Source organism: Cucumis sativus, chromosome 3, assembly GCF_000004075.3.
Source record: "Cucumis sativus cultivar 9930 chromosome 3, Cucumber_9930_V3, whole genome shotgun sequence".
In the NCBI taxonomy this organism is placed as follows: Eukaryota; Viridiplantae; Streptophyta; class Magnoliopsida; order Cucurbitales; family Cucurbitaceae; genus Cucumis; species Cucumis sativus.
Window position 1 is genome coordinate 6,307,458 of NC_026657.2, and position 16,308 is coordinate 6,323,765.

At 32.5% G+C, this 16,308-nt stretch overlaps 1 protein-coding gene and 1 long non-coding RNA gene across 2 annotated transcripts; both read left to right on the top strand.

The window, feature by feature from the left end:
- The first annotated feature begins 8,783 nt into the window (after positions 1-8,783).
- On the top strand, positions 8,784-9,982 carry LOC105434803. Its single transcript, XR_004215074.1, has 3 exons — positions 8,784-9,084; positions 9,230-9,620; positions 9,714-9,982. It is a non-coding gene; the product is annotated as an uncharacterized LOC105434803 (long non-coding RNA).
- Positions 9,983-12,630: 2,648 nt separating this feature from the next.
- On the top strand, positions 12,631-16,037 carry LOC101219140 (LRR receptor-like serine/threonine-protein kinase HSL2). The gene is made up of 2 exons (XM_004134224.3): positions 12,631-15,394; positions 15,477-16,037. Exons 1-2 carry the CDS (start codon positions 12,799-12,801, stop codon positions 15,827-15,829), a joined length of 2,949 nt encoding a protein of 982 aa, XP_004134272.1. The 5' UTR covers positions 12,631-12,798; the 3' UTR covers positions 15,830-16,037.
- The last annotated feature ends 271 nt before the right edge of the window (positions 16,038-16,308 follow it).

The following is a 16,308-nucleotide window of genomic DNA, read 5'->3' on the forward strand; positions in this document are numbered from 1 at the left end:
CTTTTGGCTCTACGATAGATTTGGAAAAAACCAAATTAAATTTCCTGGTTTTTCATATCTCGAACAAAACCATATCTTGTGTAGTTGTTAATTGAAGTTAATCCTCTTAATTATTCCCCTTTTACTTCTTGTTGCATTCTTGCACAATTAAAACAAAACCCTCATGTATTCTACTATTTTGTTGTTCTTGAAGTTGCTAATAATTTTGATTTCAAGATTTAAGGAATCCTTTCCCTCTTGTTCCCTTGAGTTCGACCCTAGCTTTCTTTGCTACATTATTCTTCATCAAATAGTAAGTTGGGTATACAAAGACTTTTGAAGATCTATCAAGGTTGCATTCTTTTCCCCCAACTATTTCACATATTTCATTTGCAATTTTTGTTGCATAATTGTTAGTTTAATTGAATTGAGTGTTGTGTTATTCTTTCTTTAATGCAACTTGGTTACTATCTCGCGTATCTTTTGGAAAATCATTTTTACCATATAATCCATCTTTCTTAACGACCTACCTCGAAAAAAATTCTTTCAAAAAGCAACTATGATAATTGGAGTATCAAGGGCTCTCCTCGGCTCACAAGATATGTGAGAGGTTGTAAAGAAAGCTTACGTCAAACCTTCTCTATGCTTTCGCAAGCACAAAAAGATACTTTGAGAAGTTCAAGAAAGAGACACAAAACGCTCTCTATATGGAATTTATGAAGTTTTAAAATGATTGATTTATTGAATAAGATTTGGTTAATTAAAAGAATTGAGGATTTAAGTTAATTTGAGATCTTGAAAGGAAAAGTTGGTTTTAGTGTAATTAGAATTAATTAAGTATATATATGGGTATGTATATTTTTTAAAATAACAAAATAAATTAAGATATCTACAAGCTATAACAAAATTTTGGATTCTATTCATGATAGAAACTTATAAACTTCTATTAGTTTCTATCAGTATCTATCAATGTCACTTATAGAAGTATATGAAACTTTGTTATATGCTGTAAATATTTTCAAATTTGCTATTTTTTACAATTTTCCTATTTAATTAGGAATTTGAACTTTTGGTGCAGCATGATATTAATTATTTAGCTAAATAATTAATATGGACAAACAAAGTTAATTATACGATGACAATTAATTATAATGGTTGAAAAATAAGGTAATTAATGAGGTGAGAGATGATTAATTTGATTGGATGTGAAAAGATGACCGTTTAATTAGAAAAGAGAAAAAGTGTTTAAATAAATATACATGTTTATTATATGTTTTGATGAGAGAAAATTAATAATAACAAAGTATTATTATTAGTATTAGTAAATAGTTAAAAATGTCTGAGGTCTCGTGCATTCAAGGAAAAAAAAAAGTTCTTCATCTTCTTCCTTAAGAAACTCTAATTGCACCCTTCACTGGGCAACCCTGTCCGACGCAGCCATTTTGCGCCGCTTAGCTCCTTTGTCCACACTGTCGATTCGCCACTACCCTCTACTATTATTGCTCACCGGATCTTGGTTAAAATTGATATTTTGGGGTGAGTTTTGGATATATCTTCTTAGATTGGTTTTGAAGTGTCTACTAAATACATAGTTTTCAAACTTAAACAGATATCTCAAACATTTTTCTTTTACTTGTTATACCTTGAATCGTTAAACTCTATGAAACGAAGATCTAGCCATTAGTAGTGCCTTATCTCATAATGGCTACTATGAAATCTAGGCGTCCATAGAGGCCCCCATGTCTTCCTAGTCACAATGATGGAAACTCTAGACTTCTACTAAATAGCATCATCCCACGACCTCTATGCACAGGAAAAACTCTCCCGTAAGGTTGCCACAAATATCCAATAACTCTTAGGTATAGACTAAAGCATGCTCAAACAATCTCATGCTTAAAACACCGTCTGAAGCAATAGGTCATATAACTATCTTACTTTCTGCAATTATTAAATCTGTAAAACAAGTTTTGCTTTAAACAAATTTTTAACTTAAATGCTTTCGAAATTCAACATTTATATGCGTGCTCATAAATCAATGTAAAAGAAACATTCTTAGTAAACTCATAAGTTAAACTAATACAATTCAAACTTTACTAATCTTAAAACTTATGCTTTGGAAATCAACTGTATAATTCAAGTATAGTTCTAAAATATGTTAACTCAAAGCATGCATTAAACATAAACTTAATAAATCATATTTACAATTCACTTTTAAGTTTATTTTTGTCACTGACAGATGATAACTACTTCCTTAGCCTATAAATTTGTCACATCTCCTCTTCCCTTAAATTAAAAAATTTAAACTCATTTTGCCATGTGACATAGCTTTGCACCTCTCCTCGCTTGTGCATCCGGACACCTCTCACGCACATGCCCTACCGCATGGCCTGGACGTCTACCCCACGTCGCCTGGCTATGCACTAGTCATGTCTCTTGCTTACTTCTAAGCTAGGTAATCTCTTACCTTCAAAACGCACGCACACCTTGAGCCTTGCAACCTAATGCCTCGACCACCTTCAATCTTGCCTAGAAAATCGTAAATTTTTCAAAAAACTTAGAGGATTTATAACTTTTAATCTAGCGCTATCAAAATGGATAATTATAATTGTCTTATCTAGCTTACCTTTAAAATTCAACTTTCAAATTCTAAGTGATGTGCTCTGTAGACTTCAGAGAATCCACATTGCTCAAAATCCTTTGAATTCTTACCTTTCCTTCTTTCTTGAACTTGATTAACACCTTCCTCACGTCTCCTCTGTCTGGCATCCTCACCCCACCAAATAGTCTCTTTTAGTTAAATTTGTAACAAGTTTGAGATAAAAGACACGAAAGCAATTGAGAGCATTCTTCATTTGAATTGGCCTAATTATAAAGCTTTTTGCATGGCAATCTTGCCACCTCCTACTTGTTGTAACTTCAGTTTTTGCATGGTGTAGACACTAGTCATCCACTCAATCGTCTACCTTGAATCATGTCGAAGTTTCTGCAATTCATGAGGCTAGTCGAGAATGTATATGGTTAAGATCGATGACTCAACACATTCAGGAATCATGTGGTTTGTCTTCTAGTAAACTCCCTCCAACAACATTATACGAAGACAACACACTGCATGTATGACTCAAATAAAAGGAGGTTATATTAAAGATGATAGAACAAAGCACATCTCACCGAAGCTTTTCTATACGCATGATCTTGAAGAAAATAGCTACATCATGGTACAACAAATTTGTTCAAAAGATAACCTAACAGACTTGTTTACAAAATCATTACCTACCGCAACCTTTAAAAAATTGGTATACAACATTGGAATACTACAACTCAAATATCTCAAATGATGTGTCCGTGAGGAGGAGTAAATTTCATTTTTGTAAGTATATATGAAATATGTACTTTTTTTTCCTTCACTAGGATTTTTTAAAATTTAAATATATTGATTATGTCATTACTATGTTAGTAATAAGATTTTTTTTTAGACTTCCAAACGGGTATAGAGGCAAAAAGCAAGGAAAGGAACGAGAAGAAGAAGAACGTAAAAGAGAAGTTGTCTTGCAGAAGTTTGTATGACTATAGGACTTTTATTTATGTTAGGTGAACTTTCAAACCTCTATGTTGTAGGAATTATTTTTGATTGACTTTAAAACTTCAATGTTATTTGAAACTTTGTAGAATTAATATTTATATGCACAAGCGGTTCAGTTTTGATTCGGTTTTATTTATGCATAAGTGGTTCGATTTCCATTCGGTTCGACACAATTGAACGGTTTGGTTCGGTTTCAAATTAGATTTTTTTTCATTTTTCGATTCGGTGTGGTTTTAGCTTCAAATCGAACCGAACCAAATCGTGAACACCCCTAATTAGGACCACTTACACTTGCATATTTTTTTATGCAATTTTGAACAATACTAATCTCATGGAAGATAGTGTTGGAAGTAACATAAAGAGACCATGAAAGCTTAATAGTTACTTCATAGAATACAGACAAAAATTTTGTAAATATCCTTGCAATTTTCCAATCTCTAGAAGTTGGTTTACACTCGTCATTCATGTAGATCGTATCATAGTCTTCTAACCTCTCAAATGCCTTTTCAAACTTTTCAGCTGCATCAAGCATTAAGTATGTGGAATTCCATCTAGTTTGAACATCAAAGCACAAAATACTCTTGCAAGATATGTTTTCCTCTTCAATGCACTTCTTAAATTTAGCAAGTCTAGCAGGAGAAGATCTAACAAACCTAACAACATTTCAAATTCGAATCAACGTATAATTCACATCTTTCAAACCATCACACACAATTAAATTCAATATATGTGCATAACACCTAACATGCACAAAATTCCCATCCAACACAAATGCATGTTTGAAACGTTTCTTTAGATAAGCAATAGCGTTGTATCATTTGATGAAGCATTATCAACGGTTAAGGTCAAAACCATATCAATACCCTAATATTTCAAACATTTTTCCACCTCTTTTCCTATTGTTTCCCTTTTTTTATTTTCAATCTGAGAGAAATTAATTATTCTCTTATGAAGCTTCCAATTTCTATCAACAAAGCGTGTAGTCAAAACCATATAATTAACATTTTGAATCGATGTCCAAGTATCAATCGTAAGTGAGACTCTATATCCTTCATTCACAAAAATATCTCTCTACTATTCTCCCAAGTTCGTATATATTCCTAAAATATCTCTAGTAATTGTAGTTCGAGAAGGAATAACAAATCTTGATTCTACTAACATCAAAGTCCCTTCCACAAACCTCCTAAATCCCTCATTCAACTCCTCAATTATGATCATCTCAACAATTAGTCTTCGAGCACTCTCAATGGTAAATATCTTATAATTAACTTTTTTATCGTCCCCATCATTGTCTTTATTTTGAAATACCAACTTTGTTTGAGTCATATCTACTTTATTGTCTTTAAATTGATAAGGATTTTTTTACAGTAATGTTCAAGAAACGTTCTCATAGTTGAATTTCCATTCCTTCTTGGATGGTATGCATACACCACATCACAATAATTACATTTAGCATGTGGATCATCATCACTATATTCAGAGCATTTAGTAAAATGATCCCATACCATGCATAAACATGTTTATCCTCTTCTTTCGAGATGGTTGGAGTTTTGGAGGTGGCATGATAACCTCAACGACATCATTATTGGTCAAACTGGTCGACATTCTGCCTCTGTGTAGTGCCTACCATAGCAATAACTTGCGTCTACGTCTCTCTTGGTCTGCATTCGTTGCCGGAGGAAGTGGTCAGAGGAGAGTTTCAAGGAGTTGTTTGCGTTTTCGTCTGCGTTCGTTCATTGGATGAAGTCAAAGCATCAAACCGAACTAAAATCAAGATTGGATTTTTAAAATTTTGTTAAAACGATCGAAAATGAGTCAAAGCAAGGAATAGTGTCATTGGCAGCTGACCCAACACTGCAACAGTATTACACTATGAATGTTTGAAGTTCGTCAACCTGCACACTCCTCCCTTTGAACAAGTTGATCTAAATGGCTTATTTAAGCCATTTTCTGTTGTATTTGGAAACATCATTTTTCAAAATTACTAATATCTTAGGCAATTTTGTCGTAAATTCTCTCTGAAGATCAATAAAATTCTCTTTCAAGTTCTTCTAAGAAATATCTACTTTCTCTACATTTTTTGTTGGAGTGATGTACTTTAATGATGAACTAAGGTTATTTCTTTTGGAATGGTAATTCTAGCATTTCTTTCTTGAAAAATATGTTTAATTTCTTTCTAATTTCAGTCTTTAGTTGAAAGAATAATCTTGCATCTATAATTAAGTCTTGTTTGAACATTGATGGCATGAATTTACTTTAATTTCTAATGACACTAAGCATGGTTTTCGAAGCAAGATTGATTGAATATTGCTAATTTGATCTCAAGCATGCCTTTCTTTTAATCTTTTTTTAATCTTCAATTACAATTTCAACTAATTAATCACTCTTGAGATAGAAAATTTCCATGTAAATTTTAAAGATTTCATGGAAACTGCTAAGATAGAAAAATAATTTCTTTGAATTTAGTATGAAATAGATTTTATTCTTGATTCATTAACAAAGGTTAATTAGTTTTTTTAAACTAATTAATTGTGGATTGAATTAGATTGCAATAAATTTATTTATTCTACGACATAAGAATACCAAAATAATCCATTCCCACTTTAATTTTATTGAGAGAAACTCTATATATATCTTTCTTGTGCCTTATTATTCTAAAAAATCTAAAAACATTTACTTGCTTTACTTTACTTTATTTCAATGTCACTAATTACCCCACCCCACTCATTATATGTTATAATTCTTATGTATTTGATCCATGATTTGCATGCCTATACATTGATTCTCTTGGATTCGACCCCAACCTTTCACTTTTATATCTTTTGTTAGTATTTTGTATGTATAAGTTTGAATTATAAATATCTTTTGTTAATTTTGATTTAGGGATTCATGAATCCTATTGTTTGCGTATTTTCTTTGAAAACAACACCCCCAATTAGAGTCAACAATTTATTAACTAATTACTATATGTCTTATATACATACCGAATTCCGCTACGCTCTCTTTAGTAGTTGATTCTTGTTGCTTGGGTTTGTTCTTAGTTATGTATCTCTTCATGCTCAACAGTATAATACTAGGTTTAATGTCGCCTCTGCAAAATGTCACATTGTGTATATATTCATCGACCACAGTTGAACTATATATTTTTAACAACTTAAGTTTATCATCTTCTAATTTTTCAACTTCAAGAGTGTTTTATATTTGTTTATTTTGAAAATTTTGCACAATTTTTCAATTACTACAGTAATTAAGTAGCTAATATATGTATGGGTCATCAGTGTGACAAAAAAATAAGAAGCATTTATTATCTTAAAACCTAAATTACTTTGAAATTTGTCTTTTTAACATTTGTGTCAAACTAATTGCATTTGAAAATACATAAACCTCTACACTTAGGATATTTTAGTTCTAAGAGCTCTTACAATACAAATATATCATAGTCACTCCATCGATTTTGGTTTTTCCTTATTCCATATAACAATTCCACTATTCTAAGTAGTCAAAGATTACGTTTTCTTTATATATGTATTGTAATTATCATAGCCTAAAATTTAATATATTTTTCATAATTCTCAATTTTGTTAGGTGTGTTCAAAATAAAACCAAAGCACGATGTCATTTATCAAATTAAAAATTTACACAATTTAGGTGAGATTAACAAAAAACATGAGTCACTAGAACCACATGGAAACCCTAATTCACAGAGCATGTAAGCAAATGTATATAGCATAGCATGTACGCAAGTTATGCTCAACAAAAAACATCCCAATTTATTACTTCCTTTTTCTCGTAATCTTATTTAATTCTTCAATCACTTGTTACCATGTGATATATATTCTTTGAGGTATTTTGTTAATAATTTTCCTTTGTAACTGAAGAAGATGTATCAGAATGGATGTAGAATGTAATCTAATTTTATAGTGAACTTTTGAAAACAAATTATTCTAAAACTTTGGTGGAATTGAAAAGTGAGTGGACTTAAAAGAAAAAGTGAGTCAACCATAGGAAAAGATATTTGAAAAGCATGTGGTTGTAGTTGGAGTATAGTGCAATGTTTCCAAAGGTACACAATAAATCTGAGATTATGTCCTTTCATTTTCTTGAAGAATAAAAATAAAACACTGCTTTTAGAAGAAGAAAAAATAGAAAATAGAAAATGGGTGCTTTTAAAAAAAAAAGTTGGAATGGATTGCAAGTTTGTCGTCATGTTTAGTATTTGCAAATCTCTTGGATGCCAAAGTATCTTTTAGATTGTTAGGCATGCCTATTGAGATATCATTTTAATAATTAAGGATGAAATTTTTTTTTATCCTAAACTCTACCGATTGGATCTATTTTAAACATTTACTTCTTTTCAAAATTATTTTGTAAATACTTGCTTACAATTTCAACCATTTGTATCCCAAATTTAGCATATTTTATCAATTTGGACCATAGGCTTTCGGAGTAAGAAAGACTTCTTAGACATACTTAAATTTCAATATTGCTCTATGTAAGTATATATCTTTGAAATATAGATAAAATTACAATCTCATTCCAAATGAAGTGTTCATCATCATGAAAACCACGAACTTAACTCTTAAATCTATGTCAAAAAAAAAAAAAAAAGAATTCCTTTGTTCACTTCCTAAAGTATCGTAGTGTGAGAAAAAACTAAGGAAAAACGACAATATTTATTGAAAGTCAGGTGTCCATGTTAGCTTGCTTATGAAATTGCCACTTGATTTTCATTTGATCCGTTTTCGCTTGCTTTAGCTCGAAATTGAGTCATGTTTGATGCTTTTGACTCCTTGACTTCTCTAGATTACAACCACAAGAGCGGTTTCAAGTCATTCCTTCAGCGACAAGTCAAGCTCACTGTAGAACGCGGTCGTCCAGTGGACCGTGTTGAGTTGTTTAGAGAGGCACATGCCAGTAGTACTGGTGAGTTCATTTCACCCGTAGTAGAGGACGCACATGTAAGTTCACCAAAACCTTTTATTACTTTCTATTTAAATCACTACTACAAAACTAGTAATACTTGACGCCTGCAGTTTTGATATTCTTGACAGTTTTAATAAAAATTGTTAAGTATTTAAAATTCACTAGTAATACATTTTTTCTTCATTTTTTAAAAACAAAAATTTTTCCACTTTTTTTCTCAAATTTCCCATTTTTCTCCAATTTTGTAAAAAAAAAAAATCACTCTTTTTTCCCCAAAATTTCCTTTCCCCCAAATTTCTAAAAAACCTTAATTATTTTTTTCTCTCAAATTTTTACTCATCTTTTCTCCATCCACATGAAATCTTTCCCTAACTTCAAACTTTCTCACCCAAAATTTCCATCCACAAAAGCCACGTCTGCCCACCACGCCCAACATCTGACGACCCATCTACCCCCTTGTTTTCGTCGCTGCCACCCTTCCTTCGTCTCTTGTTTTTCTCTTTTCGTCCTTGCACGCACGCTCGCCGTTGGAAGCAATTATTCCCTCTTATTCACACAACTCACATCTCCTGCTCGCCGCCCCATTTGCCTCTACCCTTCAAGTAAGTTTAACTTTATTTATTATTTTTTCTTCAATAAAAACATGGTAGATTTAGTTCTTATAGTAATATTGAGATAAAAAAAAAAAATAATACATTGAAATTAAATTTTAGTTCATGGTCCTGATTTAAGTTTACCCTTCTGAAGTTGAATGCTTATCAATGGAGACTACCCCTTCTTAAGGCTTGTCTGGATACAATATGGGAAGAAAGTTTTTCCAAGAATGAAGCCTTTTGTAGTACAATAAAGGATGCATTTTAGCATCTTATTAATCTTCGTTTCAAGTACCACTCTCTTGATGTTTGTTTTCTTGTTTTATTTTTAGAGTTTTTCCATTTAATTGTTGTAGGTAATTAAAATAAGAGGTGAACATGCATTTTTAAACTGCAAGTTTATTGAAATAATAACCTTGTAATATTAAAGAAATGATGATACAAATGACAAAGAAGAAGACGTTTAGTTCTTTATTGGGTTTTTGGAACTCAGGTTGAGAAGGCCATAGTGATTCAGACCTTCTAGACAGCAACAACAAATCAAGGTTTTTGTTTTATTTTTTTTTTCTACATAAATTGCTTTTTCTTACCCCTTAAGGTTGAAAAATTTATTTTTTATGGGGTGAAACTTTGGATAGGTATACGGAAGTAGAAGAAGAAGGGTAAATGAAAGTAGTGATACATATGTAACATGCTATCATGAGGATACCACCATTGCAAATAAATTTGATTCAATCTGTGGAGAATCCCAAATTGGAGGAGAAATTGACTCAATGTGTTGGTTGATGAAATGTTGAACTAGATGAGGTTTTTGCTGTTTATTTTTTTTTTTTTAAGAATTCATAAGATGTTGCTATAGCTGAAATTTTGAGCTGAATGGTTGATTACTGAAATTTTCTTTTGGAATTATATGCTCTTGAAGACTATTGTTGTTAAAAGATACTCGCTATATTTGTGGATATTTTTAAATATTTTGTATCTTTAAAAAGATATGTATATAATATTTTGTATCTTTAATAAGAAAAAATATGGCGATCATATCACTTCATCATCTAGTTCTTCTAAAAATGCGGCTGAAATACGCACATTAACCTTATCCTTGTTATTTGTCCTCTTGGTTAGTTCGTGATTGATGTTGGCCAAGCGATGAACATAACTCAACTAACGCGATAAGAATTATATTATGGTTTTCTTATCAAGAACTCATTACAATGACTCTAAACTACTAAAAACTCATTAACAAATGAAAAGTTAAGAAATGATGGATTGAGAATGTATAAACATATAATATATAAACGAGAGTAAGCCTAAGGCCATCGTACAATATGAACATCATATAATACAAGGAAATATAAAAAAATGCAGAGAAAAAAGAAGGAAATATAAAAAAATGCAGAGAAAAAATAATCCGACGGACGTATTTACAAAGGCTTTACTAATTGCAAACTTTAAAACATTTGTACACAACATAGGAATGTGGTAGCTCAAAGACCTCAAGTAATATTTCCATGAGGTGGAGTGAAAATATTGTAAAGTATATATGAATATGTACTTTTTTTCCTTCACTAGGAATTCTCTTTTCCAACAGTTTTTTTTCTATCGAGATTTTAACTATGCATATTTCATATATATAATGGATATCTAAAGGGGAGTATTATAAATAAATAATAATAGTAGTGTAGATATCCATGTATATGTCATGTGTCTTAGTCTTATCAAAACCTAGTGTCCAAATAAGGTGACCTTCTTTATCTATGTGTCAAGTATCCATATATCGTTAATGTCCAAGTCAATCCACCCTACTTGTCAAATTACCTATAAATAACGGGCTTCCGTGGGTTTAAGGATACAATTAATTGGTTAGGAAAAACAATAAAGATTGGTCCATCCATACTTTCCACTTTCTTTCATTTTCTTCCTTTATTTTATTTCTAAATTAATTCTTAAATTTTTAATTTTATTTATTTATTTATATAATATATTTTATTATTTTAATATCATATTTTTTCGACTCTCATATGTTTGTTGTCCAATGACTTTTTATTTTAGCAAAAATTAGATCTCATAATTTGCATCACATCCACCTTTTAAAACTAAGGGAAATACTTATTTATAAAATAGTAATACATAATTTTTTTTATTTCTAGAAAGAGGATATTTGTAAATCGATTTCACCAGTAATAATTTGAAATTTTGATTCTGTTAGAGAATGAGAAGAAGTTTTATTATAAAACAAAGGAATATGGAGACAAAAGTGTGGTTCTAGAAGCAAATTCGTCAGTCTTGACTTCAGTTTGTTTAGTGGCCACTGGGGACATTTCCATGCTAATTTATTTATTACCTTTCTCAAACGCCTCTACATCTTTTACTTCATTTAAACCTTCAATTTCATTTGCTTCCGTTAAAATTTCTTTCACCATTATCAATTTTCCATCTTTACCCTTTGCATAAAAACAATACTTCACATCACTCCAATTTTATAATTCCAATAAAAAAGATATTTACCATTCCCACATGGAAAAAAAAACGTCCTTAACCTGAATTTATATATATATATAATAAAACTAAAAAATATTTACGGTCCGTGTAACAAAAAATAAAAGCTCATAAAGTCATGGTTGAATTTTCTTACTTATTTTTTTTACTATAAAATTGTATACCAAGATCGTTTAGATATTGGTACATTCATCCTTCAAAATAGTCTTACCAAGATTTGAACGATAATGTACTAATAGCAGAACGATTATGTACCAAGCTTTTCGAGTGGGGTCGATTAGTCGTAAAATATTTTTGTTATTTCAGGCAGTGAACTTTTAATTTTTTTTTTCATATTCAAAATTGATCTATATATATTATAAATAAATTTTACATTTTGTTCTATTTTTTAAAAAATCTTAATTTAAAATTTAATCACAATTGAACTGTGTTACACGTTATTATCTTCCCTTATTTAAACTTGATTCAAATGGTTCCATTTTCTTAGCTGTAAAATGATTTTTGACAAATGACTATATATGTATATATATACACTTCTACTTTATTTTTCCAAAAAGACAACGGAATCACGTTTCACTTGAGGTTACAGTTTTTTTTTTCTTTTTCTTTTTTCCCCTTTTTTATTTTATTTTTGTGGAATAACATGCAAATAAATACATATATTGTCCTGTAATTATCCAACTCTAAAAAGCATTAATGAAAAGTGATTCTTTTCTCTTCCCCATATACCCAAATTAAAGTTGCTTTGGGATAAAAACACTTCTCATGTGAACACCTTCAAAAAAATCCCAAATTTTCCAACCTCATTCTCATTTAATATATTTTATTTTATTGTTTTGAGAATACAAAAAAGCATACTAACTGGTTAGCTGACATAAAGTTCTTAAACTAACTTGTTTTAGGCTTATATAAAACGGTTATTACGTGACACACCAATTTTGGAGTTCTCTAAAATGGTAGTAATTTTATATGGAATTATTACTATGTGACTTACCAATCTTGGTTCTTACTCAATTACATGTCGGTTGCTAAAACGTACGTAAAAGTTTTTTATGCTAAAGTTGAATTTATTCGTTTAGAATAAACAAATTGATTTTGTTTTCAAGTTTAAATACTTTTTCATTATAAATCCTCCTTCTATCATTCTAAAAGTAAAAATAAAAGACCACTTATAAAGTCCAAATACGCCATTCTTCCACCTTTTGATTTGAAGCCCAGAACACAAATATGCCATTCTTCAACCTTCACCCTTCTTCTCCCTTTCTTCTTCTCTTCTTCTTCTTCTTCTTTCACCTTCCTGCTTTTGCTATCCTCTCTGATCGTGATTATGATATTCTGATTCGGGTTAAAACCTCTTATCTCCATGATCCCAATGGCTCTATCAACAATTGGGTTCCAAATCAAGCTCACAATGCTTGTAATTGGACTGGCATCACCTGCGACTCCACTAATTCCTCTATTCTGTCCATCGATCTCAGTAATTCCGGTTTCGTCGGCGGATTTCCCTTCGTTTTTTGCCGGATTCCCACTCTTAAATCCCTTTCTATCTCCAACACTAACCTTAATGGAACTTTACTCTCTCCTTCCTTCTCTCTTTGTTCTCACTTGCAACTCCTCAATCTTTCTAATAACCTTCTTGTTGGTAACTTGCCGGACTTTTCTTCTGGTTTCAAACAACTGCAAACTCTCGATCTCTCTGCCAACAATTTCACAGGTGAAATTCCTCATAGCATTGGGGGGTTATCCGCACTGAAAGTGCTCCGTTTGACGCAGAATCTACTCGACGGCTCATTACCTTCCGTTCTGGGAAATCTCAGTGAGCTAACTGAAATGGCCATCGCTTATAATCCGTTTAAACCCGGTCCGCTACCGCCTGAAATCGGCAACCTGACGAAACTTGTAAATATGTTTTTACCGTCTTCCAAACTCATTGGACCCCTTCCTGATTCCATTGGAAACCTTGCTCTACTTACTAATCTCGATTTATCTGCCAATTCAATTTCGGGACCGATCCCGTATTCAATCGGTGGATTAAGAAGTATAAAGAGCATTCGACTCTATAACAACCAAATCTCCGGGGAGTTGCCAGAGAGCATCGGAAATTTGACTACTTTGTTTTCCCTGGACTTATCGCAGAATAGTCTCACCGGGAAATTGTCGGAGAAAATTGCTGCTTTGCCTCTTCAGTCTCTGCATCTCAATGACAATTTCCTTGAAGGCGAGGTTCCCGAGACCTTAGCTTCTAACAAAAATCTTTTGAGTTTGAAACTCTTTAACAATAGCTTTTCCGGCAAACTTCCTTGGAATTTGGGTCTAACTTCTTATTTGAATTTGTTTGACGTCTCTTCCAACAATTTCATGGGCGAAATTCCGAAATTTCTCTGCCATGGAAATCAACTTCAAAGAATCGTTTTATTCAATAATCATTTCTCAGGAAGTTTTCCAGAAGCGTACGGTGGTTGCGATTCTCTGCTTTATGTCAGAATTGAGAACAATCAACTTTCCGGGCAGATACCAGACTCGTTCTGGAATCTCTCTAGACTTACTTATATTCGGATATCAGAAAATCGATTTGAGGGCTCCATTCCGCTTGCGATAAGTGGCATTCGTTATCTCCAAGATTTGGTGATTTCCGGCAACTTCTTCTCCGGCCAATTACCGAAGGAGATTTGCAAACTGCGAGACCTCGTCCGGTTAGATGTCAGCAGGAATAAATTCTCAGGGGGAGTTCCTTCATGTATAACAGAGTTGAAGCAACTTCAAAAGCTCGACCTCCAAGAAAACATGTTTACCAGAGAAATACCCAAGTTGGTTAACACATGGAAAGAGTTAACCGAGTTGAATCTATCTCACAATCAATTCACCGGTGAGATTCCGCCTCAACTCGGAGATTTGCCAGTTCTAAAATATTTAGATCTCTCTTCAAATTTACTCTCCGGCGAAATCCCCGAGGAATTAACAAAGCTAAAACTTGGTCAGTTCAATTTTTCCGACAACAAATTGACCGGAGAAGTTCCTTCCGGCTTCGACAACGAACTATTTGTCAATAGCCTAATGGGTAATCCCGGTCTATGTAGCCCGGATTTGAAGCCGCTGAACCGGTGTTCCAAATCCAAATCCATAAGTTTTTATATAGTTATTGTTCTGTCCCTCATTGCTTTCGTTCTTATCGGGTCTCTCATTTGGGTAGTCAAATTTAAGATGAATCTCTTCAAGAAATCAAAATCTTCATGGATGGTGACTAAGTTCCAACGTGTTGGATTTGATGAAGAAGATGTAATTCCTCATTTAACCAAAGCAAATATTATTGGATCAGGCGGGTCAAGCACTGTGTTCAAGGTGGACCTAAAAATGGGGCAAACTGTCGCCGTGAAGAGTCTTTGGAGTGGCCACAACAAATTGGATTTGGAATCGATTTTCCAATCAGAAGTTGAGACACTAGGTCGGATTCGCCATGCCAATATTGTGAAGTTGCTCTTCAGTTGCAGCAATGGTGAAGGAAGTAAAATTCTTGTTTACGAATACATGGAGAATGGAAGTTTGGGAGATGCTCTACATGAACACAAATCCCAAACTTTATCTGATTGGTCCAAACGACTTGACATCGCTATTGGAGCAGCTCAAGGATTAGCTTACTTACACCATGATTGCGTTCCTCCAATAATCCATCGTGATGTTAAGAGCAACAACATTCTCTTGGATGAAGAATTCCACCCACGAGTGGCTGACTTTGGTTTAGCGAAGACGATGCAGCGCCAAGGAGAGGCAGAAGATGGCAATGTCATGTCTCGTATTGCTGGCTCCTATGGTTACATTGCTCCTGGTAAACAACATTCAATAGCTTCAGTTGATGACCTATATATATTTGATTATGTACTCATATTTGTTATATTTTTGAACAACAGAGTATGGGTATACAATGAAGGTGACAGAGAAGAGCGATGTGTATAGCTTTGGAGTGGTGTTGATGGAATTAGTGACAGGGAAGCGACCGAATGATGCATGCTTTGGAGAGAACAAAGATATTGTGAAATGGATGACAGAGATTTCATTGTCAGAATGCGATGAAGAGAATGGGTTAAGTTTAGAGGAGATTGTTGATGAAAAGTTGGACCCAAAGACATGTGTAGTAGAAGAGATAGTGAAGATTTTGGATGTGGCAATTCTTTGTACCTCTGCTTTGCCTCTCAATAGACCATCAATGCGAAGAGTGGTTGAGCTGTTAAAGGACACCAAATTGCCTCATTCCAAGTCGTGAACTTTGCATCTTTTAGTGCATGTGAATGTCAAATAAAGTTTTTTTTTTTTTCCCTCATTCATCTCTTTTCTTTCTTCTTTTGGAATGAACAAAGTTCTGATGAGATATAGGTTTTCTTGTTTATGTGGCTCTACATTTTCTTTATTAACTTTTATGTGTTTTGCCTCTTTGACTTTTAGTGAGGGTGAGAACAAATTTCTTGGAGTAACGCAGCTTATATGGATTGTTATCTTTAGGAACGTATATTGAAAAATATCTTCTTTATACATATTAAGTTTTCTTTAAAAAGATGAGATAAATGCAAATAAAAAGTTTATCTTATATATGAATATGAAAAAATAGTATTCTTAGAATGCATTCTTTATAAGGATTGAGTTCTCATTTAGATCAGATGAATGCAAATAAAAAGTTTATCTTATGTACGGATATGGAAAAAATAATACAGTTTAAAGGGGTAGTATATATAGCTTAACCTATTA

Bases quoted from the DNA above. Each gene is read 5' to 3' on its own strand.
- LOC101219140 (XM_004134224.3), top strand. From the start codon at position 12,799: ATGCCATTCTTCAACCTTCACCCTTCTTCTCCCTTTCTTCTTCTCTTC. The intron at 15,395-15,476 runs GTAAACAACATT...TTTGAACAACAG, and splicing joins CTATGGTTACATTGCTCCTG to AGTATGGGTATACAATGAAG.